This window comes from Pezoporus wallicus, unplaced genomic scaffold (assembly GCF_028554395.1).
Source record: "Pezoporus wallicus isolate ANWC-B61680 ecotype Strahan unplaced genomic scaffold, APGP_CSIRO_Pwel_v1 contig_4309, whole genome shotgun sequence".
Taxonomy (NCBI): domain Eukaryota; kingdom Metazoa; phylum Chordata; class Aves; order Psittaciformes; family Psittacidae; genus Pezoporus; species Pezoporus wallicus.
In genome coordinates this window covers 3,208,073-3,234,349 of record NW_026638191.1, presented here as the reverse complement: position 1 = coordinate 3,234,349, position 26,277 = coordinate 3,208,073, and the positions used below count along the sequence as shown (strand labels likewise).

Genomic DNA, 26,277 nt, shown 5'->3' with positions numbered 1-26,277 from the left:
GTTAAAGGGACTGAAGTGAAGTCTCCTCTCAAGTCTGGAGTGCCTTCTCCACCTGTGGAGTTTCCCCATGCGGTGTTGGTGGTTCTGCCCGGAGCTGGAGTTGGTGCTGGCTGCTAGAAAGAAATGGAAAGGCCTGCTCAGCTCAGACATCTGTGTGTGGCCCTGCTGACTACCACAGGTTGATGGTGTTGCCAGAAGGATGCTCTCAGGCCTGAGAGAGAGCTGCTGCTACTGCCACCAAAGCACTGGCTATCGGCTGAGTGATTCCTGCTGAGGGAAAAGTCTGCTTGGACACTGGAGTCCCTGGAGTGGGTGATCTGCTGCTCCAAATGGCCACATCTCTTGAGGCTGCTGCTTGCTCTGCTACTTGACAGCAGTCTTTGTTCTGGAGACGTCTTGCAGGATTTGCTGAGGGTGAAAACGTCCTCTTTGCCCTTTGGACACGTCTGACGCCTGTCAGACGTGTCCAAAGGAGTCGTACCATGAAGCTCACGGTGCTTCTCTGTGGCATTTATTGTGCAGGAATCATAGGTGAGAGGGACAGGCTCAGTTCTGGCTCCCTCCACTGTTACCCCTGGGAGGTGGCTGACAGGCTCACTGCTGGAGAGGCACTTGTCCCATCTGGACAGTAACCACCTCACCCTTCGTCCTCACTGCTGGCCCTTTGTCTTCCTGCAGGAGCTCCAGGAGACGGGTGGCTGAGATGCTCAGGGAAGTCCTTCTCTGCAGTCCATAACCTGGCTTTCCTGACCCTGGGCAGCACCTAGCTCTGCTCAGGTCCCAGGTAGGGACACTAGTGATTCCTTATGTAGAGCAAACACTGCTCCTGTCACTGGAGCAGCCCCAGTGCTCCCTCACTTGCACCAGGCAGGGCCAGAGAACATAAGGAGCTGCAGGCAGCCTGAACAGAGACAGTGCAGCTGAACCAAGCCTCTTCTTGTGCTTTCCATGCTTTTTCTGGGCTCTGGGCTTCAGCCTGGCTCTGGGCGCATGATTTGTCACCTGCTTCTTCACCACCACTGCTTACATGTCCTCCACTCCTTCCTCTTCCTCCTTCTCATCTCCCCACACCCTCGCCTCATGGTTTTTGAGCTCTGTGGCATGTGAACCATTCTTGAAGGGCCTTGCTTCATCTCCTCCTAGGTCCTAGTCTTATCTGAGGCATCCTGAGGAGCTCTCAATAAGGGTAATGTTGATGGGATGCCCTGTTGTTGCTCTTTGCCTTGAGGGCTCAAGAAAGGGGCAATGTTTCCTTTCAAGCATGATGGGCAAGGGATTCATCCCAGGATTTTCTGCCTTCCTATACAGCATGGGACATAGCTTGGTTCCTAGGATCATCTCCCAAGGCCCTACAATGGCAGAGCTGTAGTCCACTGGTTTTGTATCTCCTGCTGGAGCTTTAAGCACATTGTGAGGGTGGCAGGGAGCATGTTGGGGACAGGACCACTCCGTGATCTTCTGCATGAAGTGTTTTCTCAACTGAGAGGAGGCTTACAGCTGGATTTGGTGCCTTGTGCAGTCATTTCCCATCCTGCATCCCCCTTCCAGGCAGTGCAGCTGAGCTCCTCATCTCTCTGTGGCCTTTCTGCGGCTCTGTGATGGGCAACTGAATGCTCCCTGAACAGACAAAACCTGAAGGTCTGCATTAAGGGAGCAAATCTCAGTGCTGCTCCCTTTTTGGAGGCTGAAACATGTTCCTCTGAGCTCTCCTGGTCTGCATCAAGCAGGAAAACTTACATGAGACTCAGGTGACTGATACACTTACGGTTCACCAACCATAGTGAAACCCCCAGAGCAAATGATGTGAGCTCAGCTGCCTCTCTCAGTTCTCCTCCTCTCTGTGTCGCTTGTCTCTCTGTTATTTTCTTGATATGAAAAAAAACCCACCAAATTTGGCCCAAATATTTTTTTCTTTTAAATGCTTAAAAACTGGGAAGTTTGTAGGGAAGTGCTGTAATAACAAACTAAATGGAAGGGATTCTACTTTGGTTTCCAGTTTTGGTTATCTGTATTTGCTTAGATGCTCCAAAGCCAAAGCATAATGCTCTGTTCTTGTGACCTTTTTTCTTCTTAACACTTTGGGGATTCTTATTTGAATCCAGCTCTTCCGTGGCCTCAGCACAAGAGCACACAAATGTAGGTGCGATTCAGCTGAGCTAAAATTGCAATTTTCGGGCAATGAACAATTTTTCCAAAAAATTACCCATGGTTCTGGGAAAAAGCCTCATGGAAATGGAGAGGGAGCTCCCTGTGGTGCCTTCCCCACCTCCCTGCAGCTGGATGGGTAGAGGCCAGCTCAGAGGAACATCCATGTGCTGCTCCATGCAAAGCAGGACCGACAGTAGCATCCTCCACAGCAAGCCCTGTGCAGAGGCCTCTGTCCACTATATGCAGGGCCACTTGATGTTGGTCACATACAGAAGGAGACTGCACCTTCTCCAGTTGACCTCAGCCTTCCCCTATTGCATGTCCTGAAGCAGCAACTTCTTCCCACTGTGCTTCCCAGCAGATGAATGCTGCAGAGCTGGATGAGATGCACGAGGCTCCCAAGGCAGAGCTCCCCTGAGGTGGGGCTCTGCTCCTGCCAAGCTCTGCATGTTTGGTCCTCAAAAGGGCACTGCGTACCCAGGCAGTGGAAGTGGATGGAGACAGACTGAGACCCTGGTATTTCAGACACGCTCTAGGAACAAAAGCAACCGAGCTATGGACACAGCCTGCCCAAGCAGCACACGGGCATGATGGGGAGCAGAGGTGGTTTCTGGCCAGAAGGGGATACACAATGCAGGGGGATTCTGCTAAATTAAAACCACATATTTGTCTTTGCTGGTACCACGGAAGCGAGGGGAGCAGGCGAAAGGAAAGTGAGGAAGCTTTATTTAATTAGATTATGAGGCCCCAAAGGCTTCAGACTCATAAAAAATGAAATTATTTTTGTAATTGAAGATGGAGTTTTTGCCAAGTGCTGTTTTAATGAGTATTTAGGTTTCATCTCATAAGTTAGCAACACCAGGCAAGGCCAGCTATTCGAGCCACCCCTCACCAGAGCCCTGAGCTTGCTGCAGCAGGAGCTGGGTGCCTGCAGCTGGGAATGGAAAGGGCATCCTGTGTCCTTTCAAGGGTCTTCATCTAGGCCCCTTGGTATTCTCTTACCACTAAAACTCACTTTCTTCCCCAGGTCCCAGGAGGCAGCTTTCTCTATTGCTTAGGTGTGGAAACTGAGGCAGCAGATAACCACAGGGTTTGTTTTCCTCCCAGAAGCAGAGAGAATTAATTTGCTGCAGCAGCTGATGCAGTTCCCTTTGATAGCTCTTTCCTAGGTGTGATGGGTGCATGGCACTGTTGGACCGTGGCATCACTGTGGCCTTTGCTGGATGGATGTGCAGAGGGGCAGCCTGGCCAGATCTGCCTGGCTGTCTTCATCCCAGACAACCACCCAGAGCCTGTCACACACATGGCAGTAGAAGTAGTGTTCCTGGCCCCCATCTGGCCTGATTCCCTGAACCAAGATGGGATGTTGGGCTGAGAAACACTCAGCCACCCCCTTGCCTTGACTTTGGAGTGCTGTGTGAACTGGTCTCTGCTCCTTCTGACCCTTCCCTCTCCCAGTCCTGCTGTCCCTACTTGTCATTAAACCAGCAGGCTTATCCCAGCCAAGAAGCCTATCAGGAGCTGGGGCACACGGATGTTCTCACCTGGGGTGTCTTGATCCCAGCAATGCAGAATAGGAGAGCTGGCAATTGTCTTACAGAACAGAAAAGCATCCTGCCTGTCTGTTAGGCCAGCCCTTGATTTTAGGCTCCCTCTAATTAGTTGTTTTGAAAGGACTAAGGCAGGTGGTGAGCATTTGCAGCTCACCCTGTGTTGCAGGCAGTATTTCTGAGGTGCTCAGAAGCGCCTGTCTGCAAGGAGACAAAAGCCTCTGCTCATCATTTATTAACTCTTTATAAACTAAATACATTTATGCTTTATAATAAAGCATGACCTTCTTACTGGCAACCTCTCCCTACCCTTCCTTGGGTGGTCCTTGCTGTGGGCTGTTCCTCACAGGCAGCTGCCAGCCCCCAGTACAGCATCCATAACCACTGCAGCCATGGAGTCTGTCTTGTACCATTTCTGTTTGGGATGGTGCCTGCTCCTGCAGCTGCTTCCCAGTGTCCACACCATGTACTGTGCAAGGGTGTTTGATGCGAGGACCTGCCTCTGGCATGGAACCTGGCAGTGTGAGGCATGGGACACTAGGATGGTCATTATCCCTCACCCCCAAATCATAGCACTGTCTTAAAAGAGCAAGAGATTTTTATCCCAAGCTTTTGGAGCTGCCTGCTTTTGCCACTTGGAGCTCTGGTATTCTCCATGATTCCTCTGCAGTTCTTTCATTTTTGCATCGAAGAAGGGGGAAGAGTTGAGTGCCTGGTGGGAGTGTTGGAGCAGAGCTGCCTGGGGACCAGCAGCAGAGTAGCAGCTCCAGGTGAAACACAGACTTGGATGTGCAGCATCACAGCACAATCACAGCGTGATAGCAACACCTAAAATGCAGATGTGTTACTATTACCAGGAGAGAAGTGGCCACAAATTACAGCACCTCCTGGTAGATGTAGGGAATGATCCTGTAGCAGACACTTGTACTTTAACATTGATGCTTTCTGCAAGCACAAGCAGAATGATAGGGAACCCATTGCTCTCCAGGTAACAGCAGACTGTAAGGAGTGCACCTTGGTGGCCCTGTACCTTTAATTTTGTATGCTATAAAAGTCACATTCCCAGTGTCAGCCATAGGATGCACAGCTTGCACCATTGTCTCAGGCTGCATGCTCTCGCAGCAAGCCCAGGTGCCACTCCTCCTGTGCCACTGTGTCATTGGGTCACCCGATGAACCACGCTGAACGGCGTTCATCTCCTGAACCTTTATTTCATCTTTACAACACACTTATTTCTGGCAGACCCCTCTGGCCTCTCTGCATCAGTGAAGACTCAGTCCAGGATGTAATACATCAGTTCCTAAAGTTGCTGTCCAATGCCTAAATGTAATGAATCTAAGGAGCAGGAGAAAAGCTCTGAGAGCTCTGTGCTTTAAAGAAAGCCTGCTAAGGGGCAGAATGACATACTGCAGTCTGGGATAGCAACTCCTCTGTAGCCTTGTCACAAGATCTGGTGCAAGGCATTTCTTGTGTAGGGAGACTGGGAGAGCTTCAGGGTCCCAGAGCAGGTGTAGTTTAAAGCAGTGCACTGCCCTGACGCAGTTATGTCAACCTGATGGTGCTTTTTGCTCTTATAATTCCCTTGAGGAGAAGAAATGGCCCTGTCTCTATAAAGAACCTTAACATCAGTGTAGGAGCATGCCTGTTAGAGTTATATTCCTTTATCAGGAAAATCACTCCTATTGGCGTGGTTATCCAGCACGTCCATTAAGGGCAGACCAAGCCTCTGCACAGGAGCTGCAAAATGGCTCCATCAGGTTTGCAGTACCTTCTGGGCAACTTGCTCGGGTTTCAGAACAAGTCAGCCTCAACAGTTGATGCTGCTCAAAGAGATCCATGCTTAGAGAAGGGAGTTTTGGTTGTGTCAGAAAGTGATGTTCTGGGGGGTGTTGCTCACAGGGTCCTCATGACAGCAGCCCTTCCAGAATGGGGAAACCTACTCAGAAAACCTCACCGGTTCTTTGTGAAGCATCTGTTTGCTCAAACTGAGCGCACAGCAATGCAAGCTGGAGCCCCTTTCATCTGCCTGGGGGAAGAAAGACTTGCAGGTCTCAGGAAGGGCGGTTCTGTACTCATTAGCTGTGTGATGAAAGCAGAAGCCTGTCTGTGGACAGCTGTGTACAGAGGAAGCTTTTGCAGCTTGAATGTGGCCAGCAGTGCTGGGCAGGAGGCCTGTTGTCTAAGAGTAGGTGTCTGCATCATAAACCTCAGCAGTGCCAGGCTATGGAGGTCTCGCCACTTCACGGTGAACATTGAACCGGAAAAACAGAGTGTGTTTTTCTGATTGTAACTCAGACTCCTAATACATCTCAGATGCAGTCTTTCTGCTGACTCCTAAGAGAGCCTGGGGGCTGAGCTCAGCTGGAGGTGTCTGCATTTGAGGGAGATGAATCCTAGTCAAAGTGCTTTCCCATGTGTTAAAGCAAGTTCTGGTATAGTCAAGTTCCTGTTGCCATGTTAAAGATGGTGATAATGTACCGTATCCTAATGGAGCAGTGAAATCCTGCTTTACTTGCAGTGACTCCATCCCAGTCTGTAAGTTCTGTAAAGAAATATGCAATTACCTTTTTGGTCATTTGTTGACTCTCTGCACCCTGCAGGCTGCAGTCTGGGAGCCTGAGCTCCCATTGCTGCAGAGGTGTGATGGACCAAGCAAAGACATAGGTGATTTTCCTAGACCACTGTCTTATCTCTTCCTCTGTAGAGGCTTGCTCTCTTCAGTTTGCTTCCCAGATGTCTTGATTTGGTCTTGATGATGTGTAAAATCCCTTCATATTAGGTTGTATTTTCTCAGGCTGCTCCTGAGGTCCTCTGGGCAAACAGCTTTATGCCCAAGCAGAGCTGCTGATTTCAGTGGAAATGCCATGTTTCATGCCCTGACACTCTGCAATGTTGGGCAGTGAAGTTTTGGCCCTATTCCCTGTCAGCAAATCCTGGACAAGCCTGTGTTCTCAGGCCAAATGAAGTGCATCTCAGTTTGATTCGTGTGAGGGAAGCTGATCTGCCTTTCCTTCACAGGGATGCAACTAGAAAATCCCCACTTGTGGGAGAGATACCCAACTGTTTCCCTCACCTTTGGGCTTGGTTGTCTCACCTTACATCCAAAGTGGGCACTAGTTGATCCCATCTTAGGTTTTGCTTGCTGGAGGGCTTAGTCCTATCTGGACAATGTCCTGGCCTTCTCCAGCAGTGTTTTCTAGACTCAATGATTTCCAGGCCTGAACATCTTCAGCAATCAAGGTATGTGTTACGTGGTCATGGATGCCTTGGCATCAATGCTCTTGGTTTGGAGGCCAGCTGGAAATACAAGTTGGCCAGGTTGACAAGGGGTCACTCAGTAGCATTCGAGTCTTGAACCAGTTGTTGTTCTACATGGGGATCCCAAGGACATGAGGACCAAAGTGGTGTGCTGCTGTGGCCTGGAGAGTGAAAGATGAAAACACACCTGATGGATAGAGCAGGGCTGAGTCTCTGCTGGGTAAAACAAGGACTGTTCTTCTCTGCTGAAGGAGCCCTAGTTCCCCTCCTCATATAGAAGAGACAGAAAGTTATTCCTTTTTCACTGAAGATGGTCCAGGATGGAAAGGCAGACCTTTTGAGATGTCTGTGGATGTATATAATCCCCAATACTTGCTGTTCTCTTCCTCAAAGGGGGATTCTCTCCCTGCTCCTCCAGCTTTTAGAGTGGCTGTCCCATTCACACTAATGTCATCAGGTTGCTTCTGTTGGTTCCCTATGGATGAAGGACTTGACAGTCTGCTTGAATGAATATAGACCTTGCCCTTCACAGATGAGTTCTGTGTTGAGAAAAGGGAGATTTCATGCTCTCATGAATAAGTGAGGAGCTATCTGGTCTTCCAGGGTGATGCACATGAGCTGTGGGCAGCAGCAGCTGGGTTCAAAGTAGCTGTCTCTGATGTTAGCACCCACAAAAGCCTGATTGCTCTCTTCCCACTTTCTTGGCAGGTCTGGGAAGTGCTCAGGAAGACCTTGTTCCCTGCAGTGCTCTCCAGATCACTCTGAGCTCCCAAGCAGCCCAAAGCCAGCACCTAGCCATCTCTTCAGGTTTCTGTGCTGTTGGACTCCATGTCCCTTGGGCTGGGGTCCATTTGTCTTCAAACAACTTGTCTACCAACAGCATCTCTCTAAAGATCTGGTGTCTTTACTAGGCCTCTATGAGGAAAGGGTTTTTCCTCATCCCCAAATGAGAGGTTTATTGATGTGTTGGAGTATGAAGGGAAGTTCCTTTTCATTTCATTCTGCGTTACCAGTCTCCATCACGCTGGATGTTTCTTCTAGTGGACAAGAAGGATGGGCTGCCTCCTGCAACCTTGCTAAGGTCTCGCAGCAAGGCATTGCATAGGTTTAGTGTTGATGGCATGGCAGGAATTTCATTTTCTGGGTCTGAGTCAGCTGCCGGCCCTGTTTTATTAATTTGGGTACAGGGAGAATGTGGGGAGGGAGGATCAAAGCAAAAGGAGGATAAAAAGGGGGAAGAAGGCTGTTTCCATTTAGGGTTATGAGAAGCAGTTAGAGCTCTTGTGGACTTTTATGGAAGGTAACCCTGGCTGTGGGGAAAGCTGGGTTTAATGAATTCAATTACAGTGCTGCACGGAACTGGATGGAAAGGTCCCATAAACAGCCTGTTTCCATAATAAAACATACTGACAACCAGGACAGAAGCCCAGTATACAGCCACCTGAACTGTAAAGCCCCACATCAAGAGAAGGTGAGTACCAGAGCAAATAGACAAAGGTGAGGACGGAACCAGCTCTGAGCTGAGCTAAGGAACCCTGCTACTCACAGCCAAAGAGGGATAAGGTTTCTGAAGTCCCCTTTGACAACTCGTATCTTGAACAGCATGGGCTGATTATGAGCTGTTTGCTCTGCACCAACACAGGGTTTAAGTCACTGGGACCCACATGCTGCTCAGACAAGCACCCTGCTCTCAAGCTCTTTTCTTAGCTTGGGACTGCCTGAAGATGGGGTGCCAGGGCATAGAAACCCTCTGCTCCTTTCCCTCTGCCTTTGCCTCCACACCAGGGAGGGGTGGTACGGATCCTTGCACATTGGGAGTCTTTTGGTGTTCCTGTAACCTGCCTTTACAGCTGAAGGCTTTATACCTGCACTGCAGGCTTATGGCCTTAAGCTCCTGCAGCAACCAGCCACCTTGGCCAGATCCACTTAGAGGGGAGCATGGTCTTGGGGAGGCAGCAGCAGCAGCTGCTGCTATATAGACAGGGAGCTCCTATAAGAGCTGCTATAAGAACAGCTCCCTATCTATATAGGGAGCTTCCTATCTATATAGGGAGCTGCTTTTCTCCTCCTCCCCAGGGTGCACTAGAAGTTTGCCCTCCTTTGCTGCTCCCTCTCTGGATTCCTGCTTCTCTCTGAGCCACAGGAGGATTCGTGTGAATCACAGCAGCTTTCTGCCCATGGGGAGCCCTGCAAGGTCTTCAAAGGGGTCAAGGATTGCTTCTGCAGGAGTGGGGATCTAAGGCTCAGACAGACCCCACTAGCTGCTCTACCCCTGATAGGACCTTTGTCCTCCCATAGTCAAACCTGGAAGTCCTGGATGGGGTTTTAGAGGAGCCTGTTCCAGGAAGACAACTGACCAAACACGCTCTCTAGAATAGACGGACAATTCAGGTCCCTGTTCATCAGCTGCCTGGACCTTCCATCTCAAGTTCAGCTTCTCCTGGGGGACACATAAGTTCACTGTTCTTATGCTTTGGCTTTTTTTTTTTTTGCAGCTTAAGCAGCTCCTACCACCTCACCAGGATGTAAAGTGATGCTGCAGTCCAGCCTTTCACCATAGGCTGGAGGCGGTGACCGTGTTTCCCCTCTGCAAAGAACGGTCAGGTCTGAATGATGCATGCACAGGGCTGGAGTAAGGCTCAGTGCACAAAGTGCTGTGTAGCCAAGGTTTTAGCACAAAGAAAAGGACATGTGAAAAATACTCAGTGTATTCTCTTATGTCCCCTCTTTTAGCTGCAGAAGAGTGCAAACAGGAAAGCTGTTGAGGATTGTAAGATTCAGTTTTATTGTCTTCTATAAGCAAAACCCTGCCATTTTTTCCCCAAGCTGAAGTTTTGCAGGAGTCATTTGGCTCTGGAAGTGAACTAATTGCTCTGGGGGCTCTTAATAAAAATTCAAACTAAAGAGCTCTAGGATTTGGCTTCAAGAAAAAGTATGTTCCATGCACAGTGATTTCTGATTACCCAAAAGCTCCTTTTTTTAGCATGTAGCTGGTTTATTTTAGTCTGTGGGATATGTTTTATCCATGGCCTCTTTTCTGCACTGCAAGCAAAGGATGTAGGAACTGCAGTTTAAACTGTCGGTGATGGGTAGTTTATACTCATGGGACAGTATATTGCCCATGAGCAATGACCCGCAGTACCCCAGGGGCTCTGGAAAGCACATCATTGAGTGCTCATATTTCTTTGCTGAACCACATTTCCTTTTAGCCCAGGTGAGTGCTGGCATGCAGCGGTACCCAGGCTGGCCCTGGAGACTCTCATCTTGTTGGGTCCCAGAAACTCAGTTTGGGGCTCCCACAGCATTGCATTGGCCCTTGTCCACCCTAAGTCCCAACCTAAGTTGGGTTAGGAGTGGTGAATACACAGACCTGACCCTCTGGTGGGTGTCCAATCTCTCCCCTTCTGGAGAGCATCTCTCACTCCTTATAGCCCTCCCAGGGCACAGAGCAGTGCTCCTCTAACAGGTTTCTGGGAGCAAGAGGTTGACTGGATTGCCTTGTCTCAGAAAGGCTGTTGCAAAGCAGGGATAGGATGGGTTTTTTAAGTCACAAGTAACCAAAACTGGTGCTGTACAAATCTTTGCTGTGTCCACATCTTGAGTTCACTGGGCAGTATGCTCTCTCCATCTAAAGACTGTAATAGAGCAATAGGAGTAATAAACTTAGAGAAAATCCAAAGAAAGGTAGTCAAAAATGCTCCAGGGGGTGGAGCAGCTGTCAGATGAGAACAGGCTAAGAAGGCAGGGACTTCAATCTGGAGAGAAGAGGTGAGAGGTGATTATGATTGAGGTCTTAGAAGTCAGACAAAACCAGGCCTCCAGCTCATGGAAGAAATAAATGAGGATTTTCACAATAAGAATGGTAAAAGCTTTTTAGTTTCATCTGTGTTGAAAGGGCAGAGGTCAAAGCAGAGACATAAGAAGAAGAGGTACTTCAAAAGGAAGTACCATGGCTATGATCTTTCCATCTCTCTATGAGTTTGCCTCCTCAAAGAAGCCTCATTGTGCTCATGCACACAGCTTCTGCCCAGGGTGATGTGCTGCACCTGTATTGTGTAAATTCATTGGTGAGTTGGGTCATAAAAGCACATCTCTTCCTGCTCACCAGCCACATCATGGGTGGGATCAACATGTGTAGATCAAATAGCCATACGGCATGTTTCATTCCTGCTCCAAGGGGATGGGAGCTTAGAGCACATGGTTTATCACAGCAGAGGATGTTACTGCAGGCATTTTAGCCCAAGGAGTTCAAGGGCTCTCTCTAACAGGAGTGACCAAGGGAATTTTTAAGCTGTTACAAAACCCAAGCCAGATGCCCAGAAAACCAGGTTTGGCACATTAATGCTTCCTGCTCCAAGTAAAGCAGAAGTCAGGCAGAGCAGGCTGGCTGTAAAGCAGATGGGGACACGGCCCAGCTGCACACAAGGGGTGGAAGGTCCCAGCACCTTCCTTCCCCTGGGGTCTGCACCCAGCATACCCCAGAGTGGGGCAGCCTGCCTTGCACCCCTTCCCCTTGCAGGTATTCCCCCACCTCCCCACTTCCTGAGCTTGACTCTGAGGTTGTCGGATGAGCACAGGATCTGCTTTCTTTCTTCTTTGTCTCCATGGGATCCACATCCCAATGCACCTTTCTCCTCCGTGTCATCCCTGTACCTCCTGCTCACCCCTGGACACCCTTGCAGTGCCAGGGTGAGGACAGAGCCCTCATGAAGGAGCTGCTGCCCCATCTCAAGCCTGAGGAAACAGGATGCGGAGCAGCAAGGCAAAGGAAGGCTGCAGCATGAAGCAGCCCAGCTCAGCATGAGCTTGAGGAAAAGCTCATGCTCGACTAAGCAGCAGGATCCTTCGCTTTCCTGTGTTGCAGCAGCCAAGTGGTTACACAAAACTGAAGTGGGAGCCTTTCCAGTTCCTAACACAGGGAAGAAAATTAAAAATAAATCATTTCCCACCAGCCATTCAGCTTCAACAAAAGCTGGGATTCTTCCAGAGCCAGGCCCTGAAAGAGCTGCTGTGTGGTTTCCAACCCCTCACACAATCAAGGCAAACTTTCCTGTGTCTTTGCCCAGCCTCTTTGGGACTGGAGCTTCCCTGCAGTGGATGCCAGCCCTGCTTTGCTGTCCCCATTGCAAATCCAGCCATCATCCCGAAGTAAGTGATGGGCATTTCTGCTCTTCTTCCCCTGTAACCATCCCTGCCCCTCCTCCTTGTGGTCCAGGGGCAGAAAATGACCCTAAGGACAGAGCAGGGCTATAGCAGGAGTTGTTGGCTGTCCTGTGTTGTTATTCTGTGGCACCGGGCACATAACAGTGGTGGGCTGGTGTCTCTGGGATTCTGATAAATGAAGTTCATAGCAGTTGGCTTTCTTGGATCTGGCCTTCAAGAAACAGCAGCATCAGAGGTCCACAAGGAAAGGGATCCTCAGTCCCTTCTGCCTCTCTCCCACCTTGCAGTGGAAGCACCAATCCCAGAACTAAGGAGGACATGGAAAGGCTTTGGTTAGCACTGGATTGTGGACACCTTGGCTTCTGTTAGTCTTTCCTACAGCACCAATAGCTTCTTGCCAGCATGAATCCGTGTTCTTCTGTTCATGTGGGCCTTACAGAGCTGCTCTGGCTCAAATTGACGTAACTGCAGCTTCACAAGTGTCTACAAATCAGCAGGGCCACAGCCGCCATCAGTATGAACTGTCCTGGCCAGGACATGTACCAAGTCTGTCCATTTTCTTGCCAGACCCTTTTTCATATGCTAACCCATGTTACATTTGCAGGAGGCTGGGAGCAGTAGACATGCGAGTGATGCCCACCCTGCCCAGGGTGCACCTAGAGGAGCAGCAGTTACTTGAGAGGATGCCTGAGCCTGCAGAAAGGGCAAGACTCTGTGACTGTGTGCAAATCCATCGGTAGGAGCCCAGACACCACCCTCCATCCCTGAAGTGGGGGTGCTGGAGAGCTCTTGGCAAAGAAGAAACAGAAAGAAACCAGCAGGGACATGGGGACTATCAGCCTGCAGTCCAGCTCAGCCTCCTGTCGGTCAGGCTCTACTGCTCTGGGGCAATGCAAAGGAACCCCGGAGAGAGACCTTTGAACACCTGCTCCCCCCTTGTCCCTACCCTCAGTGCTGCAGTGGCCTGGTAGAAGTTGTGGCTGCTGGAGCTGCACTTTCATGCTTATTCAGAGCTAACAGAAAGGCACTGAAAATCCCTCTTTGGGCTCTGTCCAGCCTTGGCAACCTTCCAGATGTTTGCTGGAGGCAGATGTTCAACCAGCTGTTCCATCCTTGGATGTCTTCCTTTGAATCAGATTTGTGCCATCACAGCCTATGTCCTCTTCCCTTTGTCCATGTACCCCCAACCTCCCAGTTCCTCTGGAGCTCCCGGGAAGCCTCAACCACCCATAGCTGGGTGTGCTTCAAGTGACTGTCACTGCAAGCAGGAATCAAGCAGCTAGTGACCTGCTGGGTAATCCGTCATGGGCTGATAGACACTCAGTTTGCCTGCAGGCTTCAGGTGCACATCACAACCTCCATCCACGTGTGTGCAATGGAATGTGGATCCAACAAGAGATGTACAAATCTCAGAGGGGTCAGGAGACTCTGCTCAGAGCAGCTGGGAGCTGTTGGTCCTCCTGGCTCAGCAACAGTCTGTGCTTGCATCCTCCCAGGGCTTTCCTGGTGTCTCTTCTCCAGCAGGAAGGCAGGCCAAGGAAGAGCATGCCTAAGGGTTAACTATTGACTCCTCAGGCCTTCTTCCAGACCATGAATACCCCAGCTGGACTTCACAGAGGGTAAAGCAGAGTAGGCACAATGCAGTAGTTTATACACAATAACACAAATGTTATTTTTTATATATTAATCATATAAGTTGGTTAAAGTTAGGAGGGCTGGATGGGCCATCGCACTCCCTAAGGTTTGCCAACATTTCTTACTCAGGCCTGTCTCCTAACCGCATTTAGCTTCCTGTTTTCCTGTGCCAAGCTTTAGCTATTCGACTGGAATTCAGCTTCAGCAGTGTCTGGATGGCGGGGAGGTAGGGAATTTCAGCCCAACCCCTTTGGCTGGTTTTAAAACACTGGACTCAAAAAAGCTGCATTATTCATCTCATGTTAAGAAAAAGGCTTTGCTGGGAAGGTTCCTCCAAAGATTTGAGCACTGGCTTTGCGTTGCATGTCTATATTATGCCTTCACTATGGGAAAGACAAAATCTTTCCCACTTTAGGTTTTCAGTATTACTGGAGAAGTCAGTGTGGTCATGCTCAAGAAAGTCTTGGAGGTTTGGCAGATGAGCTCCTTGAAGATGCTGCATTGGCTCAGCCCTGCTGGCAGTGCATGGGAAGACCAAGTGCCTGGGACTGATTTTGTGTCCTGGATTTGGTGGGACAGAGATTTGCAGATCTTTCATCTTCATTTGGGATGGCAGAAGAGCAAGGTAGAGGAGACCTGGCCCACATGTGTGAAACCTGAGGAATGTCCCAGGTTGACCTCTTTGGAGGACCTACAGGTCCTGTAGGTGGGATTCTGGGCCACAAAAGGCCAATGTGCTGGTGTCCCAGGATGCCTAGGCTGGCCTTTCTCGTGCCACGGAGAAGTGGGCTGGCTGAGAGAGAGGCTGAAGGCCAATGAGTACCAGCCCAAAAGAGGGTGAAAGCGGATCCCTCCACTGGGACTTGACACAGATATCTGCTGCCAAGCTCCTCCATGGGCTCTTTCCAGCCATTGGAAAGCAGGTGTCCTTTTAGGGCTTGATCTACCCAGCCTTGACCCATAACAGCTCCCAGGCCATGGTACCCTTGTCTGTCTGTCTCTATCAACTCCAGCAAGCCTGGCCTGCTAGCTCAGGCAATAGTCTATAGATGACACACCATCGGTGATGACCAGACCTGCTCCTCCAGCCTGGGGTCACCTCAGGGAATGGCATCACTGCCCCTGCCAGCCTGCAGGTTACAGTATACTCTGCAAGAGAAATGTCACTACATCTGTGAAGTTGATAGGTCAGATTTGTGCCTCTAACCTGGGTCTTGGTTTGTTGGTGGGGCTAGCGAGGACTGTTGGGGGGGATCCCTCTGTAAGACTGCTATCTCCCTCTACGGATCTGGTGGGTGAAATCAGATGTTCTATGGACTCATCAAGTTTCTTCCTGCAACCTGCAAGCACAGGTTGCTCTGCTCTGCTTTAATTTGCTCTGATTTAATTGGTCAGGGAGACTTTATAAAGAGAGAGGTCCTTTCTAAGGATTGCTCCTGCATTTGGTTGCTCCTGAAAGCCAGGGAGTGCAGAGGGAAGAATACTCGCAGTGCTTTGCAAAGAACAGGCTATGGAGCAGTGGCAGGAGGTCAGTGGGGTTCTCTTCTCTGGCCTGAGTCTCACTTTCTGATCCCTTCTTACAGGCAGTGATCCTGCAGGAACTGGAAGCTCCTGGTTGTGCCTCGTGTGATAGGAGCAGTGATGCTGTGACAGCAGGGAATGTACACAGATGCACCTGGAGAAAAGGTAAAGCTGCCAGTGTCACCTGGGAGGGACCTGCCCCATCTCATGACTGTGGCATGTGCTACCCTTGATGAATGCTTCTCCCCAGACCCACCCTGTATGGGGCTCTGAACTCCTCAGCCCACCATGTATCTAACTGTGGGGAGCAGGACGTGAAGGGCAGGCCAGATCCTGGGTCCAGTTTTGCCTGGGTTGTGGGACTGGAGCAAAGTCAGCCGGGGATTGGGGTTACCCTTGGGGTCCTGCTCAGTTAGGAACTCAGCGCCTACCTGTGTGGATCTGCCTGTACCCAGGCTGTTGAGGGGTATTTAGGATTGAATCCCACCTCTCTCCTTGCCCAAGTGTAGAGGAATCATCAGCAGGGAGGAGGCTGCTGACACCCCCAGGGTGATGGGTTGTAAGAGCGGAGGAAGCTGTCAACCAGCACCTCTTGTTACTAAGAACTGAGAGCCCTGCACTGGCCCAGCAATTAGTGATTTTACCACTAACAAGGGCTGCAGCTCAGGAAGCTGGATCACCCAGAACCCATTGCTGGCATCTGAGCACCCTTGTGGCTTCTTAGAGGTGATGTATAATCCCTGGTTTACTGAGACGGAAGCTGAGGCCGAAAGTTGAAATGATCCGCTTGAGATGCGAGTTAGGAACAGAACTGGGGGAGAATACAGGGGTTCCATCTGCCTGCTGTAATTGATTAGCCATGCTTCCTACGCAGGTGGAGACAGATAATGTTTGCAAAATCAGCTGTTATCATGGTCAGCCTGAGCATCATACAGAAACTCCTGCTCCTACAAGCGATCATTTCTGGTGGCACTTGACTGCAGCTGCAGGGGTTGCAATGGAGAATCATAGAACAGTTTGGGTTGGAAGGGACCTTCAAAGGTCATCTGGTTCCAGCCCCCCGCGTGGCACTGTGGGGCTACAGCCCATGGCAAAGGACAGTGCTTGTGAGACCTGCAAACCTACTGTCCATGGGCATGTTTGCCAATAAGGACGTCTCATTTGTTGCAGTACAGCATCCTTCCCTTGCCCTCTAGAGAGCATTCCGGGGTATATTCAGTACAAATACTTTCGCCAGTCTTAGCTGGCAACGCATGACACCTTTCAGCAGTACTTGTGTGTTGGGAAAAGAGAAGTGTTACTCTGGCAGGCAAGAAGTTCTGCAGAAAGGCAGAGTCAGCAGGGAGAATCACAAAGCCTGAATCACATCCCAGCTGCTTAGATGTGTTCAAAAAGAATAAATCACACCTATCTCCTACTTCCCCTCTCTCTCCTATTTCTGCTGGGCAGGGAATAGTTGGGAATAGCACCATGGTAGCCAGTATGGGAAAATCAGAGGTGCCATATTCCTGTTCCCAGCCCTGCCATAGCTGTGTTATTAACATTCTGTGTGGTGCAGGTCACCTGTGCTTGATGCTGGGACTGTCTGGGGGTTGTGGGAGCAGCAGGAGAAGGTGCCTGGGCCCCTGATGGCTCAGGACTATGCTGGCAGGTTTTCCTCTCTGGCTCTCACTGTGCTGAGCAACGAGCACCGGTCTTTGCCAAAGTGGCAAACCCTAGTTTGGGGTTTTTGCTTTTGCTCTGAGGAGTCAAAAGCAGTGGGGGACATTTTGCTGTGCTCTGCTTCGAACTGCTGCCCCTCTGAGCTGTGATCAGCAAGCCCGTGCCTTTCATGACGTGTTTCTTCTCTGCTGTAGGTGGTGCCGAGCCTGAGCTGAGTGCGGGGAGGGAGCCCGTAAGCGCTGGGACGAGTAGAATATGAGCGAGAACAGCCACGTCCCATGGCCGGCTGCAGATGGCTGCGAGCAGCAGTGCCCAGCCCGCAGCAATGGGGATGAGCCACCTCCAGAGCCTGATGGGGAGCAGAGCCTGGCAAACGGTGCGGAGCAGGACGGCGGCATGGGCAGCCCCAGCAGCGCAGGTCCGGAGCACAGGAGGCAGGAGGACCCTGGTGAGACCCTCAGCAAGGAGCGGTGGCACAGCGTCCTGGGGTCCTCGGGAGCTCTGAGCATTGATGAGCAGGAGGAGGAGCTTGGGTGAGTGTGAAGCGATCCTACTGCTGGCTCAGGGCTGGTTTACGTGTGTTGGTTCTCAAGCCTCCCTGGTTTGGGTTACTCTGTTCCATGTGTAACTCATCAGCTTTAAAAGCTGCAGCTGCTCTCATGGCTGAATGTGGCTTTTCACTCTTTTTCTCTCTGGGCCTCTTGCACTGCTTTTCCCTGCTACAAATGCAGAGAAGCTGGGGTTAGAGCCGGTGTCTGCCCACAGAGTCACTAAAGCAAAGGAGAAGCTTTAAGGGTCTCGAGGGTGCTGGCTGTGATCACTTTGGGATGTCCTACTTGCAAGTTGGAGATTCAGCTGCAGCCCTTACAGCAGTTACCTGAAATAACTTGCCACAGAATCCTGGGAGGAGTATGGATGTTTCCCTTTGCCAACAGAAGTCATCCAGGGGTCTGTGTTGTAGTCACCTGAGGTCGATGCTTCTGTGACTCTCTTGGCCCTGCCTGTGTACCTACTCTGGCACAGGAGAGATGCTGCAAGCACCCATATGTTGGTGCTTCTATGATGTGTTTTTTTCACTGAATCCTGAAGTACACTACAAGAAGAGGCTGAGTCTTGCTTTTCCCACTTGAACCAATTGAGGATTAAAGGGGAGAAAAGTCATCCAGGGTTACTGACTCCCTGGCAGAGCTGGAGAAAGAAACCATGATTGCCCCACTGAAGGTAGGTTAGTGCAGCTATGCAGGAAATGGTTGCTAAGAAAGTCGAGGAAATAAAGTTTAGTACTAAAGCTAAAGCACAGCTAAAGCTAAACTGCTTGTGCTGCAGTCTGCATTAACTAGATCCGTTTTACCCCTTTCTAGTTTATCCCATGGCATCCATTAGCATGCCAATATATCGGTTGTTAAAGCCCTATTTTCCTATCATTGTGGCTTTGCTGCCTAGAGGTCTTGCACCTTCCTAGAAGCCTCTAGCACTGGCCTGGTTGATCAGGCAGGTCTCAGCTCTGCAGCCAGACTGTGAGCTTCACCAGGGAATGATTCTCTGCTTTCAGCCCCATGAACTCATACAAAGGTAAAACTTTTTAATAGAGGTATCCCCACCTTTGGCTTGCAGATGCATTTAGTACCCCAGGTTTGGGACTGCTGCCTTTGCCCACACGTTTCCTCCCATGGTGTCCTATAGCATCAAGCAAGTCAAGTTCCACTAAGTTTCAGAAAAGCTTTTCAGAAAGCCTGCAGCACGTGGTTGGGGAAGTGCTGATTCCATCATGTCCTGCTCTGACAGGACTCCCCGCTCCCCCAGCACAGTGAGGTAGGTTGTACTTTATTACAACTAATTAAACAGTGAGAAACGACATGTAAACAGCTCAGTGTATAAAAACCCAGTACAGTTTGGCTGCAATAGGAAGGCAGTGCATTGCTCTGCGTGCCTTGCCATGAGCAATAAAACAGTGCTTCAGAGCTGACTGGGAAAGGAGCACAGGCAATTAGATACAGTGTCACTTCAATACACTGACAAAAGGTGGTGATTACAATGCAAATAAATATATGGCTCCTTATTTAAGGAAAGCAATTGCCTTCCCTGCTGTGTAATAAGTAGGCACACTTCTCTGTGGGGAGGCTGTGTCAGGTTCATTCACACAAGTGAGGTCTTTCACTGTCTTCCACCTTAGCCTGGTTTTGCTTGGATTAGATGCAGACAGTACTTCTGAACTGATGCAAGCTCTAGGAAGTCTCTTTGTCTTCTCTGGAACCACACAAGGACAGATGTGATGTGCCTGACTTGTTGGTGCCCACTGACCCCTTCAGGGCCATGGCTCCTGCCCTGGTCTCTGCAGTCTGCCCTATGCAGCCTTTCCCACATTTTTGCCTGCTGTATGAATTTGGGTTCAAGAGATAATGAAAGGTCTGGAGAGTACAAGTGCTGTGATATGGACAGTTAATGGTAGTGTGATGGCTGTCTTGGAGGACCTGGGGACACTAAAAAGGGGTTTTTCCTTTGGAGTGGGGAGGATGTAGACCCTCTGTAGGGGAGGGGAGGTGGAAGTTCACTGGAGATGGAGGCTATTGCAAGAAGTTTGTCACTGCGATGAGCTGCCAGGGTAGGCCTGTAGTTCCCACTGCTGGGTGTAATGGAGGCTGCAAAGTACTTCCTGTCACAAGGGGATAGAACTTGTAAAGTTCCACCTGCTTTGTGAAAGCCAGTCTTTTCTGTACACAACATCATGGCCAGGAACTGCAGTTCACCCTGCAGGGATGGATGGATTTGTGAAGGCAAGCAGTCCTGAGGATGAGGGCTCTTTGAGCTGGAGCTGCTGTCTCATTTCTGCTTATGTCTGATTTGCTGCATGGCCAGATCTGATGAACTGGGTGACAGTTTTCTTAAGCCCTGAGCTCCTGGAATCAAGGAATTACGTGAGTCTACAGATTCATGTAAGTTTTTACCGTTGTGGGTGTAGAGCTAGGTTTGAAAATGGTGTGCAAGGAGAAGCATTACTAACAGGAGCTGGTTTAGGCATGCACAGGTTCAGCATCTTGTTCACTGGCACAGGAAACCTGCTTATCCCTGATCCACCCCCAGAATTCATCAGGGCAGCATGTTCTGCTGCAAAGTAAGACCATGCTCATGAGCAGGGACACTGGGCACAGCCATGGTGCTGACACAGGGTTTCCAAACTGAGACAACCGCTGAGGAGGTGCAGTGTGTTGACTCCAGCCAGCAACTAAGCACCTACCCAGCCACTTGCTCCTCATTGTTGGCTGGGGAGAGGATCAGAAGAGGAAAGTGAGCAGACTTGTGGGTTGAGATAAAAGCAGTTTAATAAGTGAAAGGTGGGGGAAAGTGACACAAAAGCAAGCACTCAGCATCTCCCACCAGCAGACCAATGCCCAGCCAGCCTCTGAGCAATGGCTCCTTTGAAAGACCACCCATCACCCCCTCCATTTTTTCCCTCTTTTTTTCTGAGGATGACATTATATGGCATGAAATATGTCTTTGGTCAGTTCAGGTCAGCTGTACCAGCTGTGTCCCCTCCTAGCCTCTTGCATACCCCCAGCCTACTTGTAGGTTCCTAGCTGTAATGCTGTGCCTGAACCCCGCAGGTTAGCTGTGAAGCAACATGGAGCCTCCCTTGCCTGGGTGTGTGTTCATCACCTTTTACATCTCTCCTAGTGGAGAGAAAAGTATTTGTACAGTGCCTTGCTCTTCTGGAGTGCCTTATCCAAGAAAAAAGGCTTAAGTTACAGCATATGAATTGCTCCCTAAAAGCTTCTGCTTTTTCTCTGCTATAAAAGGGATCAAGGACATTTGCTGCCCACATTTGAAGTTAGATGAAATGGCCTTGATCTTAAGGGTCTTCATGCTTTTGAAGTGGAACAATGCAAGCAATTGCCTTGACAGTATTTTTTACTTTTCCCCTTTTGGTCCAGGTTTGCTTCTGGAGATGCCAAGCTGAGCTGCAGTGAGGATGACAAGGAACATTTTCAATTCAAAGACATCAGGGATGGGTTCAGCTCAACCTTTGAGAAGATCGTTGAGTCTGACCTTATGAAGGGTACATACTACAGCAGCTTGGACTCTCTGGATGTCCTCTCTCTCACAGATGAGACAGACAGCTGTGTCAGTTTTGAGGCCCCACTCACCCCATTGATCCAGCAAAGAGTCAAGGACAGCCCAGAGCTCCTGGAGCAGAAACTGGTAGCCCAGCAGAGAGAAGCTCTTCACCACATGGCTGCTGATAAGCAAGAACAGGCAGCAGCAAAGCCAGTGGAGGGGGATTTTGGGAGCCCTCTCAGGCACTCAATCACCAGCAGCAGGTCAGAGAATGTGCTAAGCCGGTTGTCCTTGAAGAGTATCCCAAACGGGTTCCACGTGGAAGGGTCAGAGGAAGATGCCACCAAGATCATTAACTCCATCAGGTAAGACAGGCTGGAAATTCCTTGGGCAAGGCTTCTTTGTCTTATGGGGTCTCAGTCTAGGAGCAAGACGCAGAGGACATGCTAGAGATGGAGCTGCCTTTTTCCCCCTTGTGTTTCCTTGCATGTGCTGTCATGGCAGAGAGGCCAAATGCCAATGGGAAAACCTTTCCTACCTGTAAGTTAGGACTGCAGCTGGGGACCAAGGTCTTATGGCATTAGGCCAGGTAGTCACCAGCAGACCTGTGTCTGAGTCCTCACTGTTCTCAAACCCAGGACCCCAAACTGCAGTGAGCTGCAGGCTCCTGTAGGAGCCCTGCAAGCCCAGGAAAAGCCAAGGCTCTGCACTTGGTGTGGATGCTTGCTCTGGAACTCACCACCATTCATCTGGCTGCTCACAAATCCTGTCCTTGCAGCAAGCAAAGCTGGGACTCCTCTGGGTACACCCCTGGTCTGCCTGACATCTGTAAAAGCCCTTGGCATGTTGGAGGCAGTCAGGCACACTCGCAAACGTGCGCTGAAGGGCAGGGACACTTCAAGGTTCAGATAGGACTGGGTGCCCCTGTAGAGGCCTTCCCAAAGGTTCTTCTGCAGGCAGTGATATCAGCAGAGACTTCATCCTCTGGATCAGGTCAGACCCAAACGTTCATCACTGGGAGGCAGCAGCTTATCTGCAGGGTACTTCCTTGCATGAGGAAGGCTGGTGATGAGTAGGCAGGTCATGAGAGGACAGGAACTGGATGTCCAGCTAGCTTATCAGCCTTCAGTGAGTCACACTGCCCAAAACCATGTGAATAGGTGCCAGAACTGGCCTTGGGCAAGAAAATAAGTGGATGCATCCCCATCTACATGATGCCAGTGGGGCTGCTCAGCATTTTGTCTGTGGGAACATCTGGCCACAACACCAACAAGCAGCTCGAAGAGGAGCAAACCACCACTGACAGAAGCTCTGGTGCCAGTCCCAGACCTATGGCATGATTTGTACAAGGGCAGTTTCTCATCCTCAGCAAATAATCTGAACTGGAAAGCATATCATCCATCCCTAAGGTTCCCTGAAAGCTCAGAGCTCTGAAAGAGCTTGGTATCCCTTTCCATACAAGTGGAGAGAGAGGAAGCTTAAAAAGGTGTTGGGGCTGGTTTTCTGAAGGGTTACATCCTTATTTCTCAGGGAGAAGTCACCTTCCCTTCAATTATTCTCTACAAATTTGAAATTAAATTGTACTGTTTCCTTTGACCTGCAATGAAAGGGTTTGTCCAATGCCAAATTCACAGCTGTATTCTTGGTCTTCCCTACTTTTTGGTTAGGACAAGAAGAACTCAAAATATGTTCTTTTCTGTGGGTTTCCTCAAGTCACTTTGCTGCTCCTTGAATTGTTTCTTGTTTCTGTGTAGCGATGCCAGCTTAAAAGATGCGCTGTCAGACTCCGACTCTGACTTGGGCAGCACGGAGCAGCTTGACCAGGGCAGCACAGACACCTTGGCCAACGGCTGCAGGGCAGATAGCGAGGCTGCCAAGAGGCTGGCCAAGCGCCTTTACAACCTTGAAGGGTTCAAGCGCTGCGATGTGGCACGCCAGCTCGGGAAGAAGTAAGTGGGGATGTGGTGGGGAGGGTCCGGGGGGCACTGATCTTGATGGGAAGGTGGAACAAAGCAGGAAGGGACTTGCAGCTGTTGTTACAAGGGCTTGTTGGATGGAGCTGGGGCTGTTGGAGATCCTTCCAGTTGAAACTGGTCCAAGCACAATGCCCTGGCAATCTGAATCCTACAAGTTGCCTGTGTGTATTGGGTATCAAATGCCACAAGCTGCTGTCCACCAGAACCAAGAGCTTCCTGCCTTGGGAAAGGGCCCAGCAAGACTGCCCCTAAAGCAATCCCCAGGCTAAAGGATTTGGGATCCAGTCCTGGATTGCACTGTGCCACCTGCCAGTCACTAGGTTTTTCATGTCTATACCCCAACATCATCTGAGCCGGTCTATAGATGGCCTGAAGGGTTTGATGGAGAGCCAGCTACACACTGGGGTCCAAGCTGGTAGATTTGCCTGGGCAAGTGGAAGAGTTACAGAGATTTCTAAAAGACAGAGTAACAGTAACGAGTGTAGCAGTAACAGATTATTTTAGGATGCCAGTGGGTGTGAAGACACCAATCCGCATCATCCTTCTGAATCAGATATAATCTGTGTTGCTGGGGTGGTTTTTTATGTCTTTGAAATGCCTCAGTCCTGTCCGCATCAGCAGAACACAAGCGTCCCTCAGCAAATACCCAAGCTTTCGGTGCCAAGGATCACCTGTGACTCCCAGCTTAGTCCTGGGAAAAGGGAGTCCATGAATGATCTTCTAGAGGCTCTTTGCATCACTGGCAGCATCCCTGGCAGCATCCCTGTTCTCTTTTGCTGTGGTTCTTGTAGCAGGTGCATTGCTGGTTGCTGCTGCCTCACGTCTAACCTTCTTTCAAATTTGACGTCACAGCTTACTGTCATATATCATATACAATATGTTTAGCAATATGTTTTTCTTGTGGGGAGAAGGAAAAGAAATTGTATATGGCAAAGCCTGAGCATAGTGAGATAATCTTCCATTTCCTGCCAGAATTCATTGATTATTCTTGCACTTCCACTGCCTGAGTTGGCTTTAAAGCCAACATGTCCCCAAGCACCCCCCAAAAACATGGCAGGGGAGCAGCTTCTGGAGAAGCATTCAGGGATAAGCAGGGTCAGGATCTCAGCTGAGCTCTCCTTTTCCATTCCCAGCAGCATCCACCTGACATGCGAGCAGTGTGCTGGGTTGAGAGGGTGAGATAGGAGCTGATGTGGGGTGCAGAGCAGGAGTACTCAGGAGGGCAGGACCAGTTAGGAGAGAAGGTGCCTGCTTAGCACAGCACATACTTATGGCCTCCTTCTCCTGTCTGGTTTGGGAGGAGGCTCTGTCTGGCCAGCAGCATGGCAGAGGGGTGCAGTGGGTACAGGCATCTCTCCCTGTGAGCTGTCTAGGGCTAGCAGCTGCAGTGCTAGGATGGGGGCACGTCAGGGCCTTTTGGAGGTCTTCAGCAGCATTTCAAGCTAGGAGAAAGTCTCCCTGAGTCTGGGATCACATCTGCAGTGTCTCACTGGGAGCTGGGCTGGCTGGGTGGCAGCAGTCTGCTGTTCCTCTTGTAAACAGTGTCTTCTTCCCTGATGAAAGGGCTGACTGCTCCCTCTTTAATTACAGTAACGAGTTCAGCAAGTTGGTAGCAGAGGAGTATCTCAGCTTCTTTGACTTCACTGGCCTGACCCTTGACAAAGCACTCAGGTGAGCTGGTCTCTGGCGCTGGGGTGGACGGAGCAGCGCAGTGGGTTTCTCCTCCAGGCTTCCTGATGCCATGGAGGCTGCCTGTGTGATAGGAGCAGGGACTGGGGGAGCTCCAGGTTGTCATTTAATCTTTGCTTTGGTGTCACATTTGGCACAAGGTACTGCCACCAAAAGTGGGCTTCGACAGGAGGGCCCACAGCCTGCTTTCCCCATGGTGGAGAGCAGCTTTCCCAGGAATCCCATTCCGTACAAAATCAGAGCAAGTGGGAGCAACTTCTTCCCTGGGCACGGACAACCCATCCTGGTGCCATCAAGCCAGAGGTGGATCAGATCTCAGCTGGCAGCATGTTTCCCTACAGAGCCAAGAGCTGGCTCCATAGAAACCCTTTGTATTGTACCTGCAAGGGTCCAGGGGTGCACAGGCTGGGGGGAGTACAAAAGTCTTCCTAGCTGCTCTGAGGACCTCCTTTCCATCTCCTGCCTTAGCATGGATGCTGCCCAGCAGATTGATCCATCACATTTTTAAGTATCCATTTCTCTTTGCAGGACATTCTTGAAAGCATTCCCACTGATGGGAGAGACACAGGAGCGGGAGCGCGTGCTCATCCATTTCTCCCGGCGGTACTGCCAGTGCAACCCAGAGGAGAGCACGTCCGAAGGTAGCCCTTTTCGTTCCTTGGCTCTAGTGCCCATTGTACTCACCGTGCATGTTTGTCACAGCCCGAGTGTGAAACCACGCATCCACAGCTAGGCCTGACTAACACCCATTGGTCAGGTGAGGCTGATCCATCCCTGCTGATGCTCCTTGTACTGGTAGGGACTGGGTGCTGTACAGACCCTCCCAAGGGAGCCAGATCAGGATTTGACCCTTCAGGGTATTTGGAGGGCAGTGACTGGTCAAGCAAAATGCAAGCTGTGCCATGTGGGTAACAAAAGTTACAAAGCTGGGGAGGGAGCCACACTACAGCAGTGGTTCAGAACGGAGTTAAACTATTTCATATTGCATGGCCCTCAGTGGAGATGTCACTGCTGCTAGTGGGGTCTGTTTTGAAAATGTTACACTTCCAAATGGCACAAAACTACTAAGAATAAGGAAAAGTGGATCTGAAACCCATTACTGCTACTGCTGTTATGACCATTAACCTTCGCTTCATGTCGTTAAGCAGATACTGCAAAAGCAGGCACTAGATGGATGGTAACCTGACAAAGCTATTGCACGTTCTTCCTTCAGGAAGCAGTTCCTTGTTGCCTCCAGCCTAAACTTGCAAAGGGTGTTCTAGCAAGAAGAAGTTTAAGCCACTGTGTATTATCCAGATTTCTAAAGAATCACCTCTGGCTGTGATGGTCTATTGGCATAGAGACATGGAAGAGTCAGGACAGTTTTGTCTGGAGATGAGAAGGTTCTACAGCTCTCCAAGATATTTCAGGGTGTTGCTACATGCTTATTCAGTAACAGTTCCACTGACAGAGATGTGGCTGTTGCAGCACCCAGGGTCACTTCAGCCTTGAATGCTGGGATGCTGCAAGCAAAAGTGGCAGAAGCTGAGTGGGGTGACTGGTTTCATTCCCAGAAAGTGGTGTCTTGGGCACATTATTAATGCTTTTCTGTACTGGTGAATCCCAGACATGGAGGAACTATG

General features: G+C 50.1%; 1 protein-coding gene across 1 annotated transcript in view; it reads left to right on the top strand.

The window, feature by feature from the left end:
* Nucleotides 1-697: 697 nt before the first annotated feature.
* Nucleotides 698-26,277, top strand: part of PSD2 (pleckstrin and Sec7 domain containing 2) — a 50,814-nt gene continuing 25,234 nt past the window's right edge. Inside the window, exons 1-7 of the mRNA XM_057409897.1 lie at nt 698-784; nt 15,338-15,440; nt 17,132-17,470; nt 20,867-21,355; nt 22,745-22,939; nt 24,557-24,637; nt 25,184-25,296. Coding sequence (XP_057265880.1) covers nt 17,193-17,470; nt 20,867-21,355; nt 22,745-22,939; nt 24,557-24,637; nt 25,184-25,296 — 1,156 coding nt within the window. The 5' untranslated portion in view covers nt 698-784; nt 15,338-15,440; nt 17,132-17,192. The remainder of the gene's footprint in view (nt 785-15,337; nt 15,441-17,131; nt 17,471-20,866; nt 21,356-22,744; nt 22,940-24,556; nt 24,638-25,183; nt 25,297-26,277) is intronic.